The sequence below is a fragment of the Monodon monoceros genome, unplaced genomic scaffold (genome assembly GCF_005190385.1).
Source record: "Monodon monoceros isolate NGI ecotype Baffin Bay Population unplaced genomic scaffold, NGI_Narwhal_1 Super_Scaffold_11, whole genome shotgun sequence".
In the NCBI taxonomy this organism is placed as follows: domain Eukaryota; kingdom Metazoa; phylum Chordata; class Mammalia; order Artiodactyla; family Monodontidae; genus Monodon; species Monodon monoceros.
In genome coordinates this window covers 119183273-119207225 of record NW_021703767.1, presented here as the reverse complement: position 1 = coordinate 119207225, position 23953 = coordinate 119183273, and the positions used below count along the sequence as shown (strand labels likewise).

The 23953-nt window shown below is 40.6% G+C and overlaps 1 protein-coding gene across 7 annotated transcripts in view; it reads right to left on the bottom strand.

Moving 5' to 3' along the window:
* The window catches only part of SLC9A9 (solute carrier family 9 member A9), a 667550-nt gene that overhangs the window by 508249 nt on the left and 135348 nt on the right, over positions 1-23953 (bottom strand). For all 7 annotated transcript variants that reach the window (XM_029215042.1, XM_029215041.1, XM_029215045.1 and 4 more), the window contains one exon: positions 21851-22053. In XM_029215042.1, coding sequence (XP_029070875.1) covers positions 21851-22045 — 195 coding nt within the window. In that variant the 5' untranslated portion in view covers positions 22046-22053. The remainder of the gene's footprint in view (positions 1-21850; positions 22054-23953) is intronic.

The following is a 23953-nucleotide window of genomic DNA, read 5'->3' as shown; positions in this document are numbered from 1 at the left end:
GTGTGTGAGAAGGGCCTGGTCCCCCATCTCACCAAGAGTATTCATTCCTCAGTACCCAGGGGAGGGTTGCAAAAGGAAAGACATCCAACAGAACTGAAAATCTGTGCCTCAGGAATGATTTCCCCCCTAATCTGGAATTGATCTTAATCTTGGCCAATTTTTATATTATAGGCCAAAGAAACTGTGCTTTCCAACCCTCAGAATATACAGGAGCATCACAGTCCCACAGAGTTTCTTTTTTGCCTTACAATTTTTCTGAGTTTGCATTATCTTTTTGGTCCTTAGTTTTGAAGTGTGCTTGCAGCTTCCCCATCACAAGACCTCACCACGGAGCAACTGGCCTGGGGAAGCTGGACAGGAAAGGGCTGAGTCAGCAAGGACCACAGTCATAACAGGCATGCTTGAAGGGATTTGGGGGAAGTGGGGTGGGGGGGAGGTGCTGAAATCAGCAGAAAATGATACCATACATCTTGATTTAAAATTAAAATGATGTATTTTTCAAACAGTGCATTCACCTTAAAAATGATGCATTAAAAAACAACACCAAACTTCCTTCAACATGCCTACTTCAAACTTTGTCCCAAGGAGGAAATCCATGCTTGCCAAGCGCCGATGTTAAGGAAGCAGAGTAACATTTACAGCACACCTAACACTAAATAACTTTTTCTCCTTTATTTTGTAAAGCTAAAGTGGGTATCACTGATCCCTGTTTTATAGATAAAGAAAAATATGAGAAGTTAACTTCTCCAAGTCTCAATGCTGAAAGTGGCAGAGGTAGAATTCAGCCCTAGGTGTAACTGCAAAACTGCAATGGACTGAATATTTGCATCTCTTCAAAATTCATATGTTGAAATCCAACCCCTAAGTTGTTGGTATTAGGAGGTGGTGCCTTTGGGAGGTGATTAGGTTGTGAGGGTAGAGCCCTCATACGTGGGATTAATGTCCTTATAAAAGAAAACTGAGAGAGCTCTCATTCTTTCTATCACATAAGAACACACAGCAGGAAGATAGCCATCTATGAATCAGAAGGCTAGCTCTCACCAGATACCAAATATGCTGGTGACCTGATCTTGGGCTTTCCACCTTCTAAAACTGTGAGAAATAAATGTTTGTTGTTTAAGTCATCCAGGCTATGGTATTTTTGTTATAGCTGCCCAAAAGGACAAAGACATAAACCTTACGCATTTCTCTATATCACCTTAGAGGTAGTCAGTTCAAGCTGAAGATATGAAGCTCTAATAGTGAAATTTTAAGACAATCACCATGTGAGAAAGAACTTTTTTGTGAGATGAACATGTGGTGTGTGGATATTTTCAGTTCTCCTAAAAATGCAATGGTATAGGCATATATTCAGTGGTGTGCTAGTAAATCATCTCTGTGGAGTAAAAAAAGCCTACAAGCCCCGATTTGCAGCAGTTGACAATTTCTGTAGTCTAAATACTCCTACCACGGCCCATTTCAAGTTGCCAATGTTTGATCAACTGGCTTGCAGATTCCTGGATATTTAATAAATAATCAGCTCTCAGAGCACAGACTCTTAGTACTCCACTGCATTATTTTACTTCAACTATGTTTTAACTCATCATTTGGGTACTCTTCTTGTACACATAACCTATATAAAGCTTCTCAGACTATTGAAGGTATAGGAGACCAGAATATATTATATCCCCCCAAAATATGCCTTTTTGGCCTTAGAATTATTTTGATCTGATTATTTTGAGAAACAGCAGACACAGGAGAAGCTCTGAAAACAGACTAGAAGTTACCCTTTTGTAAGGGAAACTTACATTAGGAAACCTCCGTTTGTAAGGGTGTTTCCTTCTAGGAAGAGAAGTATGACTCTAAATCATATGAAACTTATCGATAAAAGGCACAGACTTAGATCTGCATAATAACCTTACCCTCTTTACCATACATGTCCTGGTCACCTTCCTAAAACTTGCCTCCCCTACACACTTTTCATTATTTTAGCTAAAGATGGTACTGAAGCCTGAATTCTAAGCCATCTCTTTGGGTTACTCATTCCCTAGATTTCTCCCAGGTATACATGAAATAAATACGTTAATAAACTTCTGTTTGTCTTTCTCTTGTTAATCTGTCTTCTGTTACAAGGGCCCTAGTCAAAAACCTAGACAGGCAGAAAGAAAGATTTTTCTCCCCTACAGGGGTCAATGTGTTAGACACGGGGATTTTCCTTCATTGAAGGCTTTGTCACCTCTGCTGCTTAGAATACTGTCAGCCCCTTCAGAGATTGCCAAGACTGAAAAGAGCCAGCTCACGCAGAGTCACGCCCTTCCCAGAGTAGCCCACATCCAAAGACAAAATGATTTGGTATTTTAGAGTCCAGGCCATCTCAGTTCAACTGCGGATGACTCTGAAGAGCCAGTCTAACTCCAGAGCTTCCCAGGGAGTTAGACAAAATTGTTGGGCCTGCATCACAGCTTAACTCCTCCCTTGGCCCTCTCAGGCTTCCTTCCTCTTCCATTCATAAGGTGTTCATCTCAAGGACACTTAACCATCCCACTAAACTCCACCTCTGAGTCCTCTAGGAACCCAATAGTCAGAAAGAATGGTGAAGGGGGGACTTCCCTGGTGGTCCAGTGGTTAGGACTCTGTGCTTCCACTGGAGCGGGCACGGGTTCTACCCCTGGTGGGGAACTAATATCCTGCATGCCATGCGGCATGGCCAAAAAACCAAACCAAACCAAAACAAAAAAGGAGCAGTGAAGAGAACCTGAATTTGTAGACATTCTCGATTCAAACACCTCCACCTGAGGCAGAACTCTGTAAATCAGACCATGTCTAGTTAGCCTTATAATTAAAAATGGATCTGAGAGGAGCAGCTGGGAGACTCCTAACACAAGACAGGCTCACATGGCATCAGGAGATAAGCCAGTTAAATGCACAGCTTCCCTAAGGTTCTCACCTCTCTTGATGGTCCCCACCCTTCCTGTGCCACTGATGCCTATCCTACCTTCAGGCTGTATAAGCTACTAATGAGGAGCTTCTTAATGACCTTTGGGAAGAACCAGGAAATGCAGTTGGATGGAACCTTATATAACTACTCACTGGAGCCCAGCAATGATAAATGTGCACTCTCGCCACAGTTTAATGTTTTAGAAGGAATAAAGCAAAGAGGAAAGAAACTGAAAGATCCATGCTTAAGTTTTATCTACTGAGACTATAAACCTTATGAGAAATCTCTCTTTCTCCCTCCCTCCTTCTCTCTCCCTCTGTTTGTCTCTCCTGTACCCAGCCTCCTTTTCTCCCTCTCCCTCTGTCCTTACTTAATTATTTGGAGATGAGACTGCCAGCAATTCAACCCTCTGAGTAGCAAAAAAGCCATCACAAAGCCCTGGTACTTCACTCTGAGGAGAAATCTGTGATAGATCCTTGGGTATAAAATGGCTGACAACTAAGACAGGACAGTAGCAGTGAGAAGTTGCAACTGAAAAGCAGAGAAGAATACTTCATTATATCACCCACTCACTTGCCAGGGTCCACAGAGTATCAACCATGTGCCAGGCACCAGCACTCATGTGCTGTCAGCTGGGAATACAGTGTGACCACAGACAGACCTGGTCCCTCCTCCTTTCCTGGGGCCTAGAGTCTGGTGAGGAGACAGACATTAATCCAACATCATCAATATAAATCTTAATTTACAACTCAGCTAAGATACAGTAGGAGAACACCTGCTGGAGCTTTGAGACGACAGAACTAGGTACTGAAGTATGGCAGTGTGGGATCACTTAGGGTGGGACTGAATGTTCTCACAAAGCTAACGGCCCCTAAGAGCATTCCTATCTCAGGCCAAGAGCCCGTGTGCATACTGGTGCTGCTGAGACTCAGAATATAGTAAGATTTCAGAGAAGAGCAGAATTTTTCAGGAAACATCAAAAATAGTTAAAATAAAAATAAAATTTTAATAAAATATGAACTATTCTATTGGTCCTTAAGTTGAGGTGTACATATGTTAGGAAGTAAACAAGGTGATCCACCTGAGTGTGGAAAAAGCTTTTTATATTTTATTTTTATCTCATCCTTTAAAAAATTCTAGTTTGATACTGCTTTATAATATACACAGTACATTGGTACAATAGTACTTTCATCTCATTTGTAAATAAATAGGCATATATTAGGTACACATAATAGTGTTTTACTGATGCACATATCAAAGTATGGAAATCAGTGTTTTAAAGTACTTCGCAGTTAGCTGGTGCTTAATAATAACAATTAATATTTACTGAGGACTTATTAATGCTGTAACATATTATCTGGTTATATGAATTATTTAATTTAGTCCTCATAATAACCTTTGGAGGTTGGTACTAGTATTGCCTCATTTGACGAAACAAAGGCACCAAGGGTTAGGTCACATGCTAAAGATCAGGTTTAAGGTAGACCAGGGGGCTTCCCTGGTGGCGCAGTGGTTGAGAGTCCGCCTGCCGATACAGGGGACGCGCGTTCATGCCCTGGTCCGGGAAGATCCCACATGCCGCGGAGCGGCTGGTCCCGTGAGCCATGGCCGCTGAGCCTGCGCGTCCGGAGCCTGTGCTCCGCAACGGGAGAGGCCACAACAGTGAGAGGCCCGCGTACAGCAAAAAAAGAAAAAGGTAGACCAGGGATTTAAACCCAGGTATTCTGATTGCAGCGTCGGGCTCTAACCATATTATGCTGCCTCATACACGCCAGTTCCCAGCACGTATGTGTTGATGTTTAAAAGAATAATATTTTGGTGTTTTTTGGAAAGATCACCTAGGAGGAATATTTTGTTCTAACACACAATAAATACAAGACATTAATAATTACAGAAAATAGTATCAAATAACAAGGTATAAGTCATTCTTTTAAGATTGGCTTCCCATGGAATATATTTCACCATGATCTTGAACTGAGTAGGATAGGGAAGTGGAGAGAATACCTTCAGAGCCCTCAGCCACCCCCCTCCCCCCAAAATAGCTTTGAAAACCTGTCCTTTGATAGTAGCTTAGTGGATGGCTACACGGCACCCCAAAATGCTAGTCCACGGTGTGGTCTGCCGTGCTGGCTCCCATATTTCCTAAAAATGCGTCTGTGCTACCACTTTAAGTCCCTTCTGGAACCAGGCAAATGGATGACCAAATGGACGTGCTAAGATGGTCCAAGACCAGGCAATAGTCAGGAGGCAGAGGTGATTGGGAGATGGGTGGGCATCTCAGTTGTTTCTCCCCATGGTGGTCTGGGATATTTTCTCAGGCTTGAAGCCAGGAATCTGAGAAGCTATCCCTTTACTCCATAGCTGCTCTCCTCTTATCAAATTTTGTCATGTTAGAAAGAGCACCATGCCAGTGTTCATCCTACTCATACACTTTCACATGACTTCTTTCCTTTCCCAATGAAGAGTGAGTATGAGAGATACCAGTCCAGTCTGTGCTCTAATCACCTGACACTCCAAGAGACCATTGCCACCAACAGTTTTTACATTATTTTGAGTAGCTAGGCTTTTTGTTAAGAAATAAAATCAGACAGCTGGTTGGAATGCAATCCCTGCCACAAATAAATGTTCCAGTGGTCAGTTTCCTTAGAACATGAGTCCTGAGTGATGATCTGTGAAGTAGAAGAAAGGAAGTCCTAAGACTTTTTTTTGAGTGCTGCCTCCATAGCCCTGTGTTAGAAAGCCGAGCTGCCTTCCAGGTGGCAAGGGCTTAATCCAAACTCTACCACATAGATCTGTCTAGGGTAATTCCTAACCCTGCATTGGGGGTGCTCCAAGTTACAATCAAACTGTAGTAGAATAACTCCTTCGTGTCTGGACTGTGCATTCTGAAGGCCAGACTGCAAAAGTTGCCAGGATGCTAGGCAGAGCCTGCCTGTCTTTGGGGCACGGTGTTCTGTTATTTCTACATTTTCTGCATTTTCACTGCCCAGTCCAAGTGAACGTCTCTCTTCTTCTCCTCTACCCTTCTCAACCACAACAAATAGAATTTTTCCAGAACTTTTTGTATAGACAAAAATGGTCTTGGATGTTGATGAAAAATATAGCAAAGAACTGGCAAGGGAAGAAAATGACCTCCAGAAAGCAAAGGCATCTAGTCTTATTTAGTTTTGCCCTCTGTTTTGAAATTCTCTGCTTACAGATCTCTGCGTGGCTCACTCCAACTTCATTCAGATCTTGGCTCCAGCTTCACCTCCTCAATGAGACCTTCCCTGCAGGACATACCTAAATACACTTCTCTCACCATCCCCTCATTTTGTTAACCTTTCTTTATAGCACGTGTCTCCACCTGGCATTAGATTATGAATGCTTGTGTTGAACTGTACTTCATCTATCTCTCCCCTAGAACCTAAGCTCCATGAGATTGAGGACTTTGTTTTGCTCACTACTGTATTTGCATCATCTAAAACAAACCGGCATATGATTAGTGTCCAATCAATAAATATTTGTTGAATGACTAAAGAAAATCTATGTTGTTCAATGACTAAATTAAAACCAAATGGAACTAATCGTCAGGGAAATGCAAATCAAAATCACAAGGACACAGGAGATATCATCTCACACCTGTTAGAATGGCTATTATCAGAAAGACAAAAGATAACAAGTGTTGACCATGATGTAGAGAAAAAGGAACACTTTTCACACTGTTTGTGGGAATGAAAATTGGTGCAGCCAGCATGGAAAACAATATGGAGGTTTCTCAAAAAATTAAAAAATAGATCTACCATATGATCCAGCAATCCCACTTCTGAGAATATATCCAAAGGAACTGAAGTTAGGATCTTCGAGAGGTAGCCACACACCCATGTTCATTGTCTCATTATTTACAATAGCCAAGACATGGAAATGACCTAAGTGTCCACTGATGGATAATTGGATTAAGAAAATGTGGTGTATATATAGAGATATATGCAACTGAATTATTCGACTGTACAAAAGCAGGAAACCCTGCCATTTGCAACAACATGGATGGACCTTGAGAACATTATGCTAAGTGACATAAGATAGGGAAAGGCAACTACTGTATGATCTCACTAACTTGGAATCTAAAAAGAAGAAAAACAACGAACTCATGGAAACAGAGAACAGATTGGTCGCTGCGAGACCTGAGAGATGAGGAGTGTGAAAAATGGTTGAAAGTGGTCCAAAGATACAAAGTTCCAGTTATAAGGTAAATAAATCCTGGGGATATAATGGACAGCATGGTGACTCTAGTTAATAACATTGTATTGTATATTCGAAAGTTGTTACAAAGTTAAAAGTCCTCATCACAAAAAAATTTGTAACTACATGAGGTGATGAATGCTAACTAAACTTATTGTGATGATCATTTTGCATTTGATATATATATATAGATATCTATATATCTATATAAAATCATTATGTTGTACACCTTAAACTAATATAATTTTATATGTTAATTTTATCTCAATAAAATTGGGAAAAAATTTAATGGAATATTTAGAGTCAAGACATTTCTGAAATCATTTCTCAGGCCAACATTCTACAAAGAAAGTTGAACAAAGGTGGAAGAAAACAGATAAAACAAATATAAAATGTCAGCTTTCTTTATTAACAACAGTTCTCTTAACTAAGATTTACGATGAAAGTAGCTAAGTCTATCCAAACAGCCTCATCCCATGCTCTGCCAAGCTTGAGATCCCCCAGGACAATCTCATGTGTAAGAGTCAAGACTTGTCATGATAAAGAAACATAAATCATGAATCCCTGTTCTCTACAGAATGGAGAAATAATTGAAAGTGTCCTACAAATGTTCCTCCAAACCCAAAGTGCTGATTTATCGTGATGCTTGCTTCTCTCATTGTGCCTAGAACAGTTTTAGAGATTTCTTTCCCGTCTTTATCTTCTCCAAAAGTGTCCCAGCACTAACTGCACATATTTATCTCATGGTCTAATGACTCCTTCTGATCAAGCTGTTCCTGTTACCAGAAGAGCTTGCCTCTGAGCCAGAATAATCAAGCAAAAAGAAAGACTGGAAAAAACAGAAATAATTTACAAATAAATATGTGAGAATTAAGACTCTGAATGACAAACAGTCAAAATCACCATCAGAAAAAGTTGGACAGTGAGAAAAATATTAAGACACTGATGTTTTGATACTGCAAATACAAAATTATTTTTTAAAGTCATATAATTAGCTGTGGCTATAAGGACTTCCTTAAAATATCTCAAAAATATACAGTATTACCAACACAATTGATAATAGCTTCAGTCTGACCTATTTGCCTGGTAATTCTCTTTACTGCAACAACAGGACAGATTACTCAGCAGTGTAACTTACTCCAAAATAACTTTCCTTACCAAATGATAGTGTCACTTGTCACACAGGAAGTGAAGACTTGGCAAACATTTCACTGGGTAGTTTCCTTCGACTTTTCACATTACAGTCAACTGACTTATACATTATAGGAAGTATAAATTTAACTGTGCTGACAACTTTTTGAAAACCTACTGGGTCTGCAAGACTTTTCCAGCCAAATGGTCTGCTGACCTTTCCAACTCAATGTGGAAAAACATAATGTGTTAAGTCAATGATAAATAAATTAATGATGAGACAAATTAATTCATTCATCAGTTTTAAACTATACTTATGATTTTCCACTACAAACCAGCTCCTTCCCTTAACTTTTAAGGTCTCCATTTCTGTCCTGCCACTCTCTGTGAACCCACAAGAGAGGGTAGCAGAATGAGCTATACTCTCTTCCTCCTTGTGCCCAATTGGCCCAAACTCTACAGCGTCTTCCTTCCTTGCTTCTCTTCCATCTGCCTCTTGGTTACCATTCAAGCTTAGCCTCATCTGTCTCTCTGCTTTCATTCTCTACTTTGTACACAGAAGCCTAACTATTTCTTTCCTTTTGTCAACATTGCACTCTTCCACTGACTACCAATAGAGTAGGCATTACTCAGCCTGGCATTTAAGGGATTCCGTAACCAAGATCTGCCTTTATTCCCACACTACGTTTCACTGGTCTTCCGTACTTCAAATTATCGGAAATGTTTTTCTTTCTTGGAATACTCTCTACCCCTTTTTCTACCTCCACATCATGCTTTTATCTCTGCTTGGAATGACTCTCCTACCTTCACACACTACATATATCACCACCAGAGTTAATCAGCTATCCTTCTTTGAAATCTTTCCTGTCACCCTAACAAGAAATAATATTGCCCCCTCTGAATGTCTGTGGTATCTGACCCACTCCTTTGATAGCTGTCTTGTGGTGTATTTGTTCATTTATTCATATGATGTGTTTTCCCCAATTTACTGATAAACTCTTTGAGATCATTCTTTATTTCATAATTGAAACGGATGAGACTCACTCAGTTCACTTGTGTTGAAAGAATGAATGAATGAATGAGTGATGGAGAAAGTTCTTTTATCTCCTGCTCTTCAAGAGCAAGATTTAAACTTCCTATTGATACGAAATTCAGAAATGCTTAGTAGACATTTTAGTATGCCTAAATACCCTGTAACAAATTAATGTCTGTAAAGCCACTGTGTAATAGAATATAGGCCCCACTCAGTTAAAACTACTTAAGGATACATTAGATCCACAGAACAGTTTGACAAACAGTGTTGGAAACATTAACTGGATAGATACAAAGCAACACGATCTAGTTTTATTCTCTCAGAAGGTTGTTTTGAGGTCATCAGCTGCTCATAACATATAGAAAAATTCTGTTCTCACACATCTTTAAGCGAAAATATTTTTTCCTTATCTGCATTGAGCATGACCAACAGAAGCTTGGCATATGGTATTTCCTGAAATTTTTATATGTTTATAATGTGGCATAAAAGCACAGTACACTGCTGCATATATACGTGCCAACAGCTCTCACATTTTCCAGTTTTATACCTTCTTATTGGAAGAAACTCAGGGAGCCATCAAGCCCAGCGCTGTTTCCAAACACATCAAGGCCTAACCGTCTCAGAAATACATGTGCTCTTACAAGTATTCCAAGAGATGATTCTATAGCACAGGAATTTATTTCAGCCTCTTCAAATCCTGAAGTCAGAAATTTCATCCAAGCCCTTAAACTACATTCTGCTGAGAGTAAAACTCATTTCCTCATCCTGTAACTTTTGGAAACAAAGGCCAAATACTCCCTTAAATCTGTACCACAAAGAAAAAGGTCCCAGTGGAGCCGCACCAATGGCTTCTGTAACACCATGGTGCTAGACCTCTTTCTGTAATTCTGACCATCCTCTTCTCTTTCCAGCACTGGTCCTCACCTCCTTCCACCCATCTCAGTGTAAGATAGCCCAGGCCTCAGTCCTTCTCTGTCCACAGGGCCACTCAAGAGCCTGTCCAATGGTGTGGGATATGATACATCACTCAGGACTCAGAGTAAAGTGCTATGGGTCTCCGTTCTGCCTCTGACCAGTAGTGGGGCCCTGGACCTACCATGTAATTTCTCTGGATATGAATTTCTATCTATATGTACACAACTAAGATTAGATAATATCTTAGTCTCTTCAACAATTAAGTGTCCAGGACACTATTCTACCAACTCCAAGATGAAACTTCCAAATAGTCTAGCTGTATATACTCCACCAAGCTCTCAGATTCTTCCATTTACTCATTCATTCATTCACAAACTATTTATTTAGCAGCAATATTCATCAGGCACCGTGGTAATCTTTGGGGATACACTGGTCAATAAAAAAGGCATGATCCCTGCCTTTGTGAAGTTTACAGTCTAGTGGACATCAAACAATGTAAGAATGATCATTAATAAGCAAGAAAATACATATAAAATTTCATATGGTGCTAAGTACTTTGAAACAAAAGAGAGGGCAGGAGAGAAAGAGAGAGGGGATACAGTGTGAGAAAATCACAGCGCAAGCCCTCTCTGAAGGGATGGCATTTCAAGATTCTAGGGATAAGAAGGAGGCTGACACCCAAAGAGAAGGAGTAAGACCATTTTAGGCAAAAAGAATAACATGTGTAGAGGTCCAGAAGCAAGAAAAGTACTTTGTGTACAAAAGGGGCTGATAGATCTGCAGCAGTGGAGGTGAGGAGAAGAAGCAGAAAAGTGGCATTTCTCTCCTCACTATATTCACCTGAACACAACACAGGACCAAAATCAGTGGTTCCCAAACTTGTCTGCACATTAGAATCACCTGGTGAAAGGGGTGAAAAGCAGGGGCGGGGAGGGGGTTGAACTGAGAGATTGGGATTGACATATATACATTAATATGTACAAAATAGATAAGTAATAAGAACCTGCTGTATAAAATAAAAAAAAAAAGAATCACCTGGTGATCTTCGAAAAGTTCCAAAGCTCAGGTGGCACCCCAAACCAGTAAAATGACAAACTCCAGGGGTGGAACACAAGCATCAGGATTTTTTGCAGCTTCAAATGATTCCAAAATTCAGACAAGTTTGAAAATCACTGACTTAAATCAATTTTAGGGCTTAAGTTCTTCTTTTACTCTTCTATAAAATGATGGAGTTCAACTTAAGGAAGTCAAGGTTCTTTCTTTTTTTTTTTTTTTTGCGGTACGCGGGCCTCTCACTGTTGTGGCCTCCGGATGCGCAGGCTCAGCGGCCATGGCTCACGGGCCCAGCCGCTCCGCGGCATGTGGGATCCTCCCGGACCGGAGCACGAACCCGTGTCCCCTGCATCGGCAGGCGGACTGTCAACCACTGCACCACCAGGGAAGCCCAGGGCTCTTTCTTGCTCTAAATTAGATGATCTCTCTCCAGATGCAGACCCACAGTCATTTTCACCCATCCTCTTCCACAAATCTTCCTTCCCTCCCTTGCCTCTATCCTAGGACTCCCACATTCTCCCAGCCAGACCTGAAGCCTTAGAATCTTAGATTCTTCTTTTCACAGTGTTCCTATAAATCAAGCAGGTTCTGTTGATCCAAAGCGTTGATGAAGCCCTTCTTCCCTTTTCACCTAGATAATCACTTCCTGCAACCTCACCCTCCACTCCTGCCCACATCTTTCTGAACTCAATCCTGCTGCCTATTCAAGCCATATCCACATTTCAAAGCCCTTCTCAAGTTCCACCTCCTCCAGGAAGACTCCCTAACAAGCTCAAGTATCTATGACAACTAATCCGTAAAGCTTCATAATTCTCATTGTCTATATGATACAATTTAGAACTGAATTGTATACTAACGTATATTATACATTGGTCTTATCTCCCCAAGGGATGTTAAATAAATGGAAAAAATCCACATATTTTATTAATCCCTGGCATATATTAAGCATTCAAATATTAGTAGCAGCAATGGTAGCACTGGTCTTAGAGGTAGTGCAGTGGTGATGGTGTCGGCAGTGGTATTAGAAGTGGCAGTGGAAGTAGTAGTAGAGGCAGTGACAGCAACATAAAGGGCCTTATGACAGGTACTTTATATACATCATCTCATTTAAACATTAAAACAATCCCACAAAATAGTTCTCATCTCCCCACTTTACAAATAAAAAAGTTGGAGATTAGGAAGTTCAAGGAATTTACTAAGGATAGATGGCAGATCTATCTGGTCCTGAATTTTTTTCCCATTACTCCATGTTACCTCCCTATAAGCCTTCCAATAAATAGGCCCTTTTTTGGAATTCTTTTGCATCTGACATAAATTAATTGCTCGATTGATATGAATACTTGCATCCAGTGGACAATTCCTAGTAACAAATACAGACTATGGGCATTTCATTTTTGCAGACTAACTAGGGTCCCCCAAAATTGGCACTTAAGCAACAAATGTGTGTTAAGATATACTCTGGCCATTTATAAAAATGATCCTTTCCACTTAAAGTTGTCTAATACGGTAAGTGTACCAGTGGATGCCCCTTTCTCCACCAGCAAGGAGCTGGAGGATTTACCCTGGGTACTGAGCTGCCTATTGCCAACTTGGGATGCCACGAGGAACAAATGCTAATTGTGAGTCAATAAGTCACACAGGACTTCCGGGAAGATGGCGGAAGAGTAAGATGCGGAGATCATCTTCCTCCCCACAGATACACCAGAAATACATCTACACGTGGAACAACTCCTACAGAACACCTACTGAATGCTGGCAGAAGACCTCAGACCTCCCAAAAGGCAAGAAACCCCCCACGTACCTGGTTAGGGCAAAAGAAAAAAAATAAGCAGAGACAAAAGGATAGGGACGGGTCCTGCACCAGCGGGAGGGAGCTGTGAAGGAGGAAAAGTGTCCACACACTAGGAAGCCCCTTCGCGGGCGGAGACTGCGGGTGGCGGGGTGGCGGAGTGGAGGAGCTTCGGAGCCGCGGAAGAGAGCACAGCAACAGGGGTGCGGAGGGAAAAGCGGAGAGATTCCAGCGCAGAAGATCAGGGCCGATCGGCACTCACCAGCCGAGAGGCTTGTCTGCTCACCCGCCAGGGCGGGCGGGGCTGGGAGCTGAGGATCTGGCTTCAGTCGGAGCACCGGGAGAGGACTGGGGTTGGCGGCGTGAACACAGCCTGCAGGGCGTTACTGCACCGCGGCTAGCTGGAAGGGAGTCCGGGGAAAAGTCTGGACCTGCCGAAGAGGCAAGAGACTTTTTCTTCCCTCTTTATTTCCTGGTGCGCAAGGAGACGGGATTAAGAGTGCTGCTTAAAGGAGTTCCAGAGACGGGCGCGAGCCGCGGCTAAAAGTGCGGACCCCAGAGACAGACATGAGACGCTAAGGCCGCTGCTGCCGCCACCAAGAAGCCTGTGTGCGAACACAGGTCACTATCCACACCCCCCTTCCGGGGAGTCTGTGCAGCCCGCCACTGCCAGGGTCCCGGGATCCAGGGACAACTCCCCGCGGGAGAACGCACGGCGCGCCTCAGGCTGGTGCAAGGTCACGCCAGCCTCTGCTGCTGCAGGCCCGCCCCGCACTCCGTGACCCTCCCTACCCCCGGCCTGAGTGAGCCAGAGCCTCCGAATCAGCGGCTCATTTAACCCCGTCCTGTCTGAGCAAAGAACAGACGCCCTCCAGCGACCTACACGCACAGGCGGGGCCAAATCCAAAGCTGAGCCCCTGGGAGCTGTGAGAACAAAGAAGAGAAAGGGAAATCTCTCCCAGCAGCCTCAGAAGCAGCGGATTAAAGCTCCACAATCAACTTGATGTACCTGCATCTGTGGAATACATGAACAGACAACGAATCATCCCAAATTAAGGAGCCGTGTGGATGAAAGGCTCTTGGTGCTGCAGCCAGGAGTTAGTGCTGTGCCTCTGAGGTGGGAGAGCCAACTTCAGGACACTGGTCCACAAGAGGCCTCCCAGCTGCACATAATATCAAACGGCAAAAATCTCCCAAAGATCTCCATCTCAACGCCAGCATCCAGCTTCACTCAACGACCAGCAAGCTACAGTGCTGGACATCCTATGCCAAAGAACTAGCAAGACAGGAACACAACCTCACCCATTAGCAGAGAGGCTGCCCAAAATCATAATAAGTCTACAGACACCCCAAAACACACCACCAGACGTGGACCTGCCCACCAGAAAGACAAGATTCAGCCTCATCCACCAGAACACAGGCACTAGTACCCTCCACCAGGAAGCCTACACAACCCACTGGACCAACCTTAGCCACTGGGGACAGACACTAAAAACAACAGGAACTACGAACCTTCAGCCTGCAAAAAGGAGACCCCAAACACAGTAAGATAAGCAAAATGAAAAGACAGAAAAACACACAGAAGATGAAGTAGCAAGATAAAAACCCACCAGACCTAACAAATGAAGAGGAAATAGGCAGTCTACCTGAAAAAGAATTCAGAATAATGATAGTAAAGATGATCCAAAATCTTGGAGATAGAATAGACAAAATGCAAGAAACAGTTAACAAGGACCTAGAAGAACTAAAGATGAAACAAACAATGATGAACAACACAATAAATGAAATGAAAAATACTCTAGATGGGATCAATAGCAGAATAACTAAGGCAGAAGAACAGATAAGTGACCTGGAAGATAAAATAGTGGAAATAACTAATGCAGAGCAGAATAAAGAAAAAAGAATGAAAATAACTGAGGACAGTCTCAGAGACCTCTGGGACAACATTAAGCGCACCAACATTCGAATTATAGGGGTTCCAGAAGAAGAAGAGAAAATGAAAGGGACTGAGAAAATATTTGAAGAGATTATAGTTGAAAACTTCCCTAATATGGGAAAAGAAATAGTTAATCAAGTCCAGAAAGCACAGAGAGTCCCATACAGGATAAATCCAAGGAGAAACATGCCAAGACACATATTAATCAAACTGTCAAAAATTAAATACACAGAAAGCATATTAAAAGCAGCAAGGGAAAAACAACAAATAACACACAAGGGAATCCCCATAAGGTTAACAGCTGATCTTTCAGCAGAAACTCTGCAAGCCAGAAGGGAGTGGCAGGACATATTGAAAGTGTTGAAGGAGAAAAACCTGCAACCAAGATTACTCTACCCAGCAAGGATCTCATTCAGATTTGATGGAGAAATTAAAACCTTTACAGACAAGCAAAAGCTGAGAGAGTTCAGCACCACCAAACCAGCTCTACAACAACTGCTAAAGGAACTTCTCTAGGCAAGAAACACAAAAGAAGGAAAAGACCTACAATAACGAACCCAAAACAATTAAGAAAATGGGAATGGGAACATACATATCGATAATTACCTTAAATGTAAATGGACTAAATGCTCCCACCAAAAGACACAGATTGGCTGAATGGATACAACAAGACGCATATATTTGCTGTCTACAAGAGACCCACTTCAGACCTAGAGACACATACAGACTGAAAGTAAGGGGATGGAAAAAGGTATTTCATGCAAATGGAAACCAAAAGAAAGCTGGAGTAGCAATTCTCATATCAGACAAAATAGACTTTAAAATAAAGACTATTAGAAGAGACAAAGAAGGACACTACATAATGATCAAGGGATCGATCCAAGAAGAAGATATAACAATTGTAAATATTTATGCACCCAACAGAGTAGCACCTCAATACATAAGGCAAATACTAACAGCCATAAAAGGGGAAATCGACAGTAACACATTCATAGTAGGGGACTTTAACACCCCACTTTCACCAATGGACAGATCATCCAAAATGAAAATAAATAAGGAAACACAAGCTTTAAATGATACATTAAACAAGATGGGCTTAATTGATATTTATAGGACATTCCATCCAAAAACAACAGAATACACATTTTTCTCAAGTGCTCATGGAACATTCTCCAGGACAGATCATATCTTGGGTCACAAATCAAGCCTTGGCAAATTTAAGAAAATTGAAATTGTATCAAGTATCTTTTCCAACCACAATGCTATGAGACTAGATATCAATTACAGGAAAAGATCTATAAAAAATACAAACACATGGAGGCTAAACAATACACTACTTAATAACGAAGTGATCACTGAAGAAATCAAAGAGGAAATCAAAAAATAACTAGAAACAAATGACAATGGAGACACGACGACTCAAAATCTATGGGATGCAGCAAAAGCAGTTCTAAGAGGGAAGTTTATAGCAATACAATCCTACCTTAAGAAACAGGAAATATCTCGAATAAACAACCTAACCTTGCACCTAAAGCAATTAGAGAAAGAAGAACAAAAAAACCCCAAAGTTAGCAGAAGGAAAGAAATCATAAAGATCAGATCAGAAATAAATGAAAAAGAAATGAAGGAAATGATAGCAAAGATCAATAAAAGTAAAAGCTGGTTCTTTGAAAGGATAAACAAAATTGATAAACCATTAGCCAGACTCATCAAGAAAAAAAGGGAGAAGACTGAAATCAATAGAATTAGAAATGAAAAAGGAGAAGTAACAACTGACACTGCAGAAATACCAAAGATCATGAGAGATTGCTACAAGCAACTCTATGCCAATAAAATGGACAACCTGGAAGAAATGGACAAATTCTTAGAAAGGCACAACCTGCCAAGACTGAATCAGGAAGAAATAGAAAATATGAACAGACCAATCGCAAGCACTGAAATTGAAACTGTGATTAAAAGTCTTCCAACAAGCAAAAGCCCAGGACCAGATGGCTTCACAGGCGAATTCTATCAAACATGCAGAGAAGAGCTATCACCTATCCTTCTCAAACTCTTCCAAAATATAGCAGCGGGAGGAACACTCGCCAACTCATTCTACGAGGCCACCATCACCCTGATACCAAAACCAGACAAGGATGTCACAAAGAAAGAAAACTACAGGCCAATATCACTGATGAACATAGATGCAAAAATCCTCAACAAAATACTAGCAAACAGAATCCAACAGCACATTAAACGGATCATACACCATGATCAAGCGGGGTTTATTCCAGGAATGCAAGGATTCTTCAATATACGCAAATCAATCAATGTGATACCTCATATTAACAAATTGAAGGACAAAAAACATATGATCATCTCAATAGATGCAGAGAAAGCTTTTGACAAAATTCAACACCCATTTATGATAAAAACCCTCCAGAAAGTAGGCATAGAGGGAACTTTCCTCAACATAATAAAGGCCATATATGACAAACCCACAGCCAACATCACCCTCAATGGTGAAAAACTGAAACCATTTCCACTAAGATCAGGAACAAGACAAGGTTGCCCACTCTCACCACTATTATTCAACATAGTTTTGGAAGTTTTAGCGACAGCAATCATAGAAGAAAAGGAAATAAAAGGAATCCAAATCGGAAAAGAAGAAGTAAAGCTGTCACTCTTTGCAGATGACATGATACTATACATAGAGAATCCTAAAGATGCTACCAGAAAACTACTAGAGCTAATCAATGAATTTGGTAAAGTAGCAGGATACAAAATTAATGCACAGAAATCTCTGGCATTCCTATACACTAAGGTTGAAAAATCTGAAAGTGAAATCAAGAAAACACTCCCATTTACCATTGCAACAAAAAGAATAATATATCTAGGAATAAACCTACCTAAGGAGACAAAAGACCTGTATGCAGAAAATTATAAGACACTGATGAAAGAAATTAAAGATGATACAAACAGATGGAGAGATATACAATGTTCTTGGATTGGAAGAATCAACATTGTGAAAATGACTCTACTACCCAAAGCAATCTACAGATTCAATGCAATCCCTATCAAACTACCTCTGGCATTTTTCACAGAACTAGAACAAAAAATTTCACAATTTGTATGGAAACACAAAAGACCCCGAATAGCCAAAGCGATCTTGAGAACAAAAAACGGAGCTGGAGGAATCAGGCTCCCTGACTTCAGACTATACTACAAAGCTACAGTAATCAAGACAGTATGGTACTGGCACAAAAACAGAAATATAGATCAATGGAACAGGATAGAAAGCCCAGAGATAAACCCACGCACATATGGTCACCTTATCTTTGATAAAGGAGGCAGGAATGTGCAGTGGAGAAAGGACAGCCTCTTCAATAAGTGGTGCCGGGAAAACTGGACAGCTACATGTAAAAATATGAGATTAGCTCACTCCCTAACACCATACACAAAAATAAGCTCAAAATGGATTAAAGACCTAAATGTAAGGCCAGAAACTATCAAACTCTTAGAGGAAAACATAGGCAGGACACTTTTTGACATAAATCACAGCAAGGTCTTTTCTGACCCACCTCCTAGAGAAATGGAAATAAAAACAAAAATAAACAAATGGGACCTAATGAAACTTAAAAGCTTTTGCGCAGCAAAGGATACCACGAACAAGACCAAAAGACAACCCTCAGAATGGGAGAAAATATTTGCAAATGAAGCAACTGATAAAGGATTAATCTCCAAAATTTATAAGCAGCTCATGCAGCTTAATAACAAAAAAACAAACAACCCAATCCAAAAATGGGCAGAAGACCTAAATAGACATTTCTCCAAAGAAGACATACAGACTGCCAACAAACACATGAAAGTATGCTCAACATCACTAATCATTAGAGAAATGCAAATCAAAACTACAATGAAATATCATCTCACACCAGTCAGAATGGCCATCATCAAAAAATCTAGAAACAATAAATGCTGGAGAGGGTGTGGAGAAAAGGGAACCCTCTTACACTGTTGGTGGGAATGTAAATTGATACAGCCACTGTGGAGAACAGTATGGAGGTTCCTTAAAATACTACAAATAGAACTACCATATGACCCAGCAATCCCACTACTGGGCATATACCCTGTGAAAACCATAATTCAAAAAGAGTCATGTACCAAAATGTTGATTGCAGCTCTATTTACAATAGCCCAGAGATGGAAACAACCTAAGTGTCCATCATCGGGTGAATGGATAAAGAAGATGTGGCACATATATACAATGAAATATTACTCAGCCATAAAAAGAAACGAAATTGAGCTATTTGTAATGAGGTGGATAGACCTAGAGTCTGTCATACAGAGTGAAGTAAGTCAGAAAGAGAGAGACAAATACCGTATGCTAACACATATATATGGAATTTAAGAAAAAAAAATGTCATGAAAAACCTAGGGGTGAAACAGGAATAAAGACACAGACTTACTAGAGAATGGACTTGAGGCTGTGGGGAGGGGGAAGGGTAAACTGTGACAAAGCGAGAGAGAAGCATGGACATATATACACTACCAAATGTAAGGTAGATAGCTAGTGGGAAGCAGCCGCATAGCACAGGGAGATCAGCTCGGTGCTTTGTGACCGCCTGGAGGGGTGGGATAGGGAGGGTGGAAGGGAGGGAGACGCAACCGGGAAGAGATATGGGACCATATGTATATATATAACTGATTCATTTTGTTGTGAAGCTGAAAGTAACATACCATTGTAAAGCAATTATACTCCAATAAAGATAAAAAAAAAGTTAAAAAAAATAAGTCACACAATTTAGAAGTTAGTCTATAAAATACCTGAGCATTCAAGGTCATTGAAACACTTCATGTGCAGAACTCATAATCCACCCAATGAAAAGATCATTAAGGCCCCAGAAACTTAGACATTATCTCCATCTCTTGCCTTAATTTTTCAAAAGCAAACACTGGAGTTTGGCTGCTGATAAAAAAAATCAATAGGTGAACAACACAGTCACAAAATTTCTGATCAGGTGTTTGTAAGCTATCCTGTTAGAGAACAATTTGCTATAAAAAAACCAGAGATAATTATCAGCATCTTTGGGACGGGGGGTGGTGGTGGTCAACCTGTTTGGAGAAATAGTGCCGCTTAGAAATGCAGATAAAATAGGTAAGAGAATGAGGAGGGAAATAATTTATGTTCCGATACTAAGCAAAGTAAAACTGAAGACGGTGTTTAAATTATGCCGCTAACAAGGTCACTTTAAAAAATTATTTCAAGATAGATAGTTTTCTATTATTCATGTAAATAGAAAGAATATCATGGAAGAGATCATCCAAAATAGCAGATCTAGAAGTTGCTCCTATTTACTTCAGAAATACATGATTTAATTTGCTTTTTTGTGCTTCACTTCACTTTACTAAGTCTGATTTAGGCTAGTATTATAATCAGTTTGACTTTCCTGAGCCCTCACCAAGTGCTAGGAGGAAGTTAATCTAGAATGTGCTAGTGGAAGATAATGTGAAAAAAAACCACTAGAAATTACTCATCTTGAATGAAGAAAAATCCAGATCATGTATCTCCCCTCCTGTCTCAAATCTCTTGAAATGGAAAAAAAATGTGTATTTTAAAAGAAAACTAAATTTATATGGGATAAAATTGATAAAGTGCACTTCCATAATAGCAAGGAAGTTCTCGGCTCTGACACAAAACGATCTAGAATAAATCTCATAAGATCCTGATTCTTAGCACGTACTTGTGTTGTTAAACACAAATTCACTTATTCCAAAGACTGATCCACACACAAGACACCACAGAAGGTAACCTCACCTGTTTTCTGACCCAGAGTCCTGAGAGTAGAAGAAAGTTTCCCTCCTAATAACTGAAGCAATTCACGCATTTGCAATAATAAAAACATTTTTAAAATATGAGTAACTTCACAATTCTTTTTTCAATCTAAGATTCCCTAACTAAACTGATGGAGTCAAGATCTCTTGAGATTGACTGTGTGTCAGTGTATTTATAAACAGCCAAGTGGCCAATGTTTTATGTTGGCAGCTAAAAGTCAGCCATTCTAGATCAAGGCTTGCAAGTGAAAATTTTTTTATTCTCCTCCATTTTCCTTTTGATTTAAGGGATATTTAAACTGCAGAGCCAGCTGGTAATACATACAACAACACTTAAAACACACATGTGGGACTTCCCTGGTAGTGCAGCGGTTAAGAATCCTCCTGCCAATGCAGGGGACACAGGTTCCATCCTTGGTCTGGGAAGATCCCACATGCCGTGGAGCAACTAAGCCCGTGCGCCACAACTACTGAGCTTGTGCTTGAGAGCCCGCGAGCCACAACGACTAAGCCCAACTACTGAGCCCAAGCACCGCAGCTACTAAGCCCGTGTGCCACAACTGTTGAAGCCTGCGTGCCTAGAGCCCGTGCTTTGCAACAAGAGAAGCCACTGCAAGGAGAAGCCCACGCACCACAACAAAGAGTAGCCCCTGCTCACCGCAACTAGAGAAAGTCCATGTGCAGCAACCAACGCAACCAAAAATTAAAAAAAAAAAAAACATGTGAAAACTTGAATCAAGTAACATGAAAGGCAGAATCAGCTTAATTACTATTATCTTTTTACCTAATGTAACTGTGGCTTGCAAAACAGTTATAATAAAAAGCATTATTTTTCCAACTTCTAGAAAAAAAATACAGACAACTGAGCTTAAAATCAGAGTATATCAAGGCATTAACCACTTAGCTAAATCACCCCATTAGTGTGGTGTTGAAAAAGGGCATATGTATGTGTATGGATGCGTTACTTATGGTGGCTCATATATGACGCAATTATTTATACTGGAAAACAAAAATATGTGACCAGAGAGGGAGGATCCTTACCTTTTCAAGTATAGCGTTGCCTTGATGAGGATTGATGTTCTGCCGGCTTATTTCTCTCTTGTATTTATATTCATAAACTTGGTCAGTGATATTAATCAGCAGAGTTGAAGGGCTGAAGACCAGTTTTCCACAATCATACACAGTTCCACTTTCAATATCAGTTGGTGCTGTAGCGTATCGTAAAATTAATCCCATTACAAGGCCTAAAATAAAGAATAAATAATTGCACTGGAGAAATGTAATCTAAAATGTTCATTACTAGATGCTTTCAAATATATGATTTGTAACTTGTATAGGTGGCAGGAGAAAGGGTCGTTGCCTGGTTTAGAAAATTGTTCACTCTTCCATAGATACCAGCTCAACAGACTGTATTGTTAAAATATTTGCGATGGACACTGTTAATACTTCTCCTTTTTTCCTTCCTAATGGACCCACAGATTTTGGAGAGAAGAGCTACCCACCTCTTCTATCCATCCAAGTGCTCAAGAAAACCTTGGCTCCATGAGAGATACTGTAATCTAATCAGTCAGGAGATGGAATTCCCCTGGAGAAAGTTTCTGGTCCACAGATCAGCACATGTCTGAGACAGCCCCATCAGACTAAAAGGTTGCACTTATATACTGTGGTTAGGGGACAAGTGTTCTTATTCTCTCCCTCAGGATATGATCAAGACAATATGTTTCTCTACTTTTTGCTGGCAGGTATCTTGTGACCTTGAGGGGATATAGTCCAAGGACACAGTCAATATACTGAGGATGGCTGGACTGAGATATAGACGGAACCCAGGTCCTGGATGCCTTCACTGAGCCCTGGATCAACCTATCCTGGAGCTACCCTAATTCTAGACTTCCCGTTATGTGACATAATACATTTTCTAATTTTTCAAACAATGTAAAATCAAGTTTCTGCTTACCTGCAGCCAAACGCATTCTAATGATACAATATTCCCTTAGCAAAGAGTTGAACTCAAGTGCCAATCCTTGACTTTTGAGTTTACAGACTCTGTTAGGATGCTCATGGTAATCTGATAAATGTGAACTCTCTTAATATTGTGGATTTATTAACAAAATCACAAAGAAACTTTAGAGGTCCACACATTCCTCAATTTAAAATTGATATATTTGTTTTAGGATAAATCCACAGTTCACTCATTAAAACATCAAAGTTTGGAGGTTTTACCACTCTTTTGTAAATCTAGTCATCTAATGGCCTTTCATTTATTCAATAAAACATTTGTTGGGTGCATATTTTGTTTCAGACATTTATAGACGTAAAATAAAAATACAGTCCCAGTCCTACAGGAGCTGAAGTTTGTAAAATGAAGATCCATAAGCAAACAATTATAATACAACGTGACGTGTGCTATGACAGCTGGTAAGTACCCCATGTTATACGAGTATAAAGAGGAGACACTCCAAAGCTCTGTGAATGATGCAAAGCTTTAGATGAATCTTAAAAGGTCACATAAGATTTGTCCAGATGACCTGAATCAGGGAATGAGTTGGGATCCAGGCTGCACATGTGGGTGGCAGCACGTGAGTAACGGCAGAGACAAATAAATGTTCCCTAGGATTTTTGTTTGCCAATATGTAGAACAGTTGTCAGGAAGTGGCTGCTTGGCCAGAGATTGTGTTTCCAGCTCTCTGGCATTTGGTTGGGTTCTCACTGATGGAATATAAGCAAAACTGATGTGTGCCACAGCACTGAAGAAGTAGGTGAGTTTTCTCCCTTCTCTTTCCCCATTTATCATATGGATGGGGCAGAAACAAAGGCCCTATAGGTATAGGTAGACAGAGTCACCACATTGAAGAAATCTGCGTCCCTGAGACACCAGGTGGGAGAAAGCCATCCGCCAACCAGGAAAACCTGCACTGGACTGTTACTTGAGTGAAAAGTTAACTTCACTTGTGTAGTCATTGAAATGTGAGTGGTTCTGTGTTAACAGTCACTAGGATAACCTAATAATATAATGTAGAAATACAGAGGAATTTAAGAAATCTGATGGATTTAGGGAATCAGCAGTGGAGTAAGAAGAGAATAGGTGGAGAGAGACAGAGACAGAGACAAAGAGAGAGAAAAACTCTAGACCACAGGGGCCAGGTC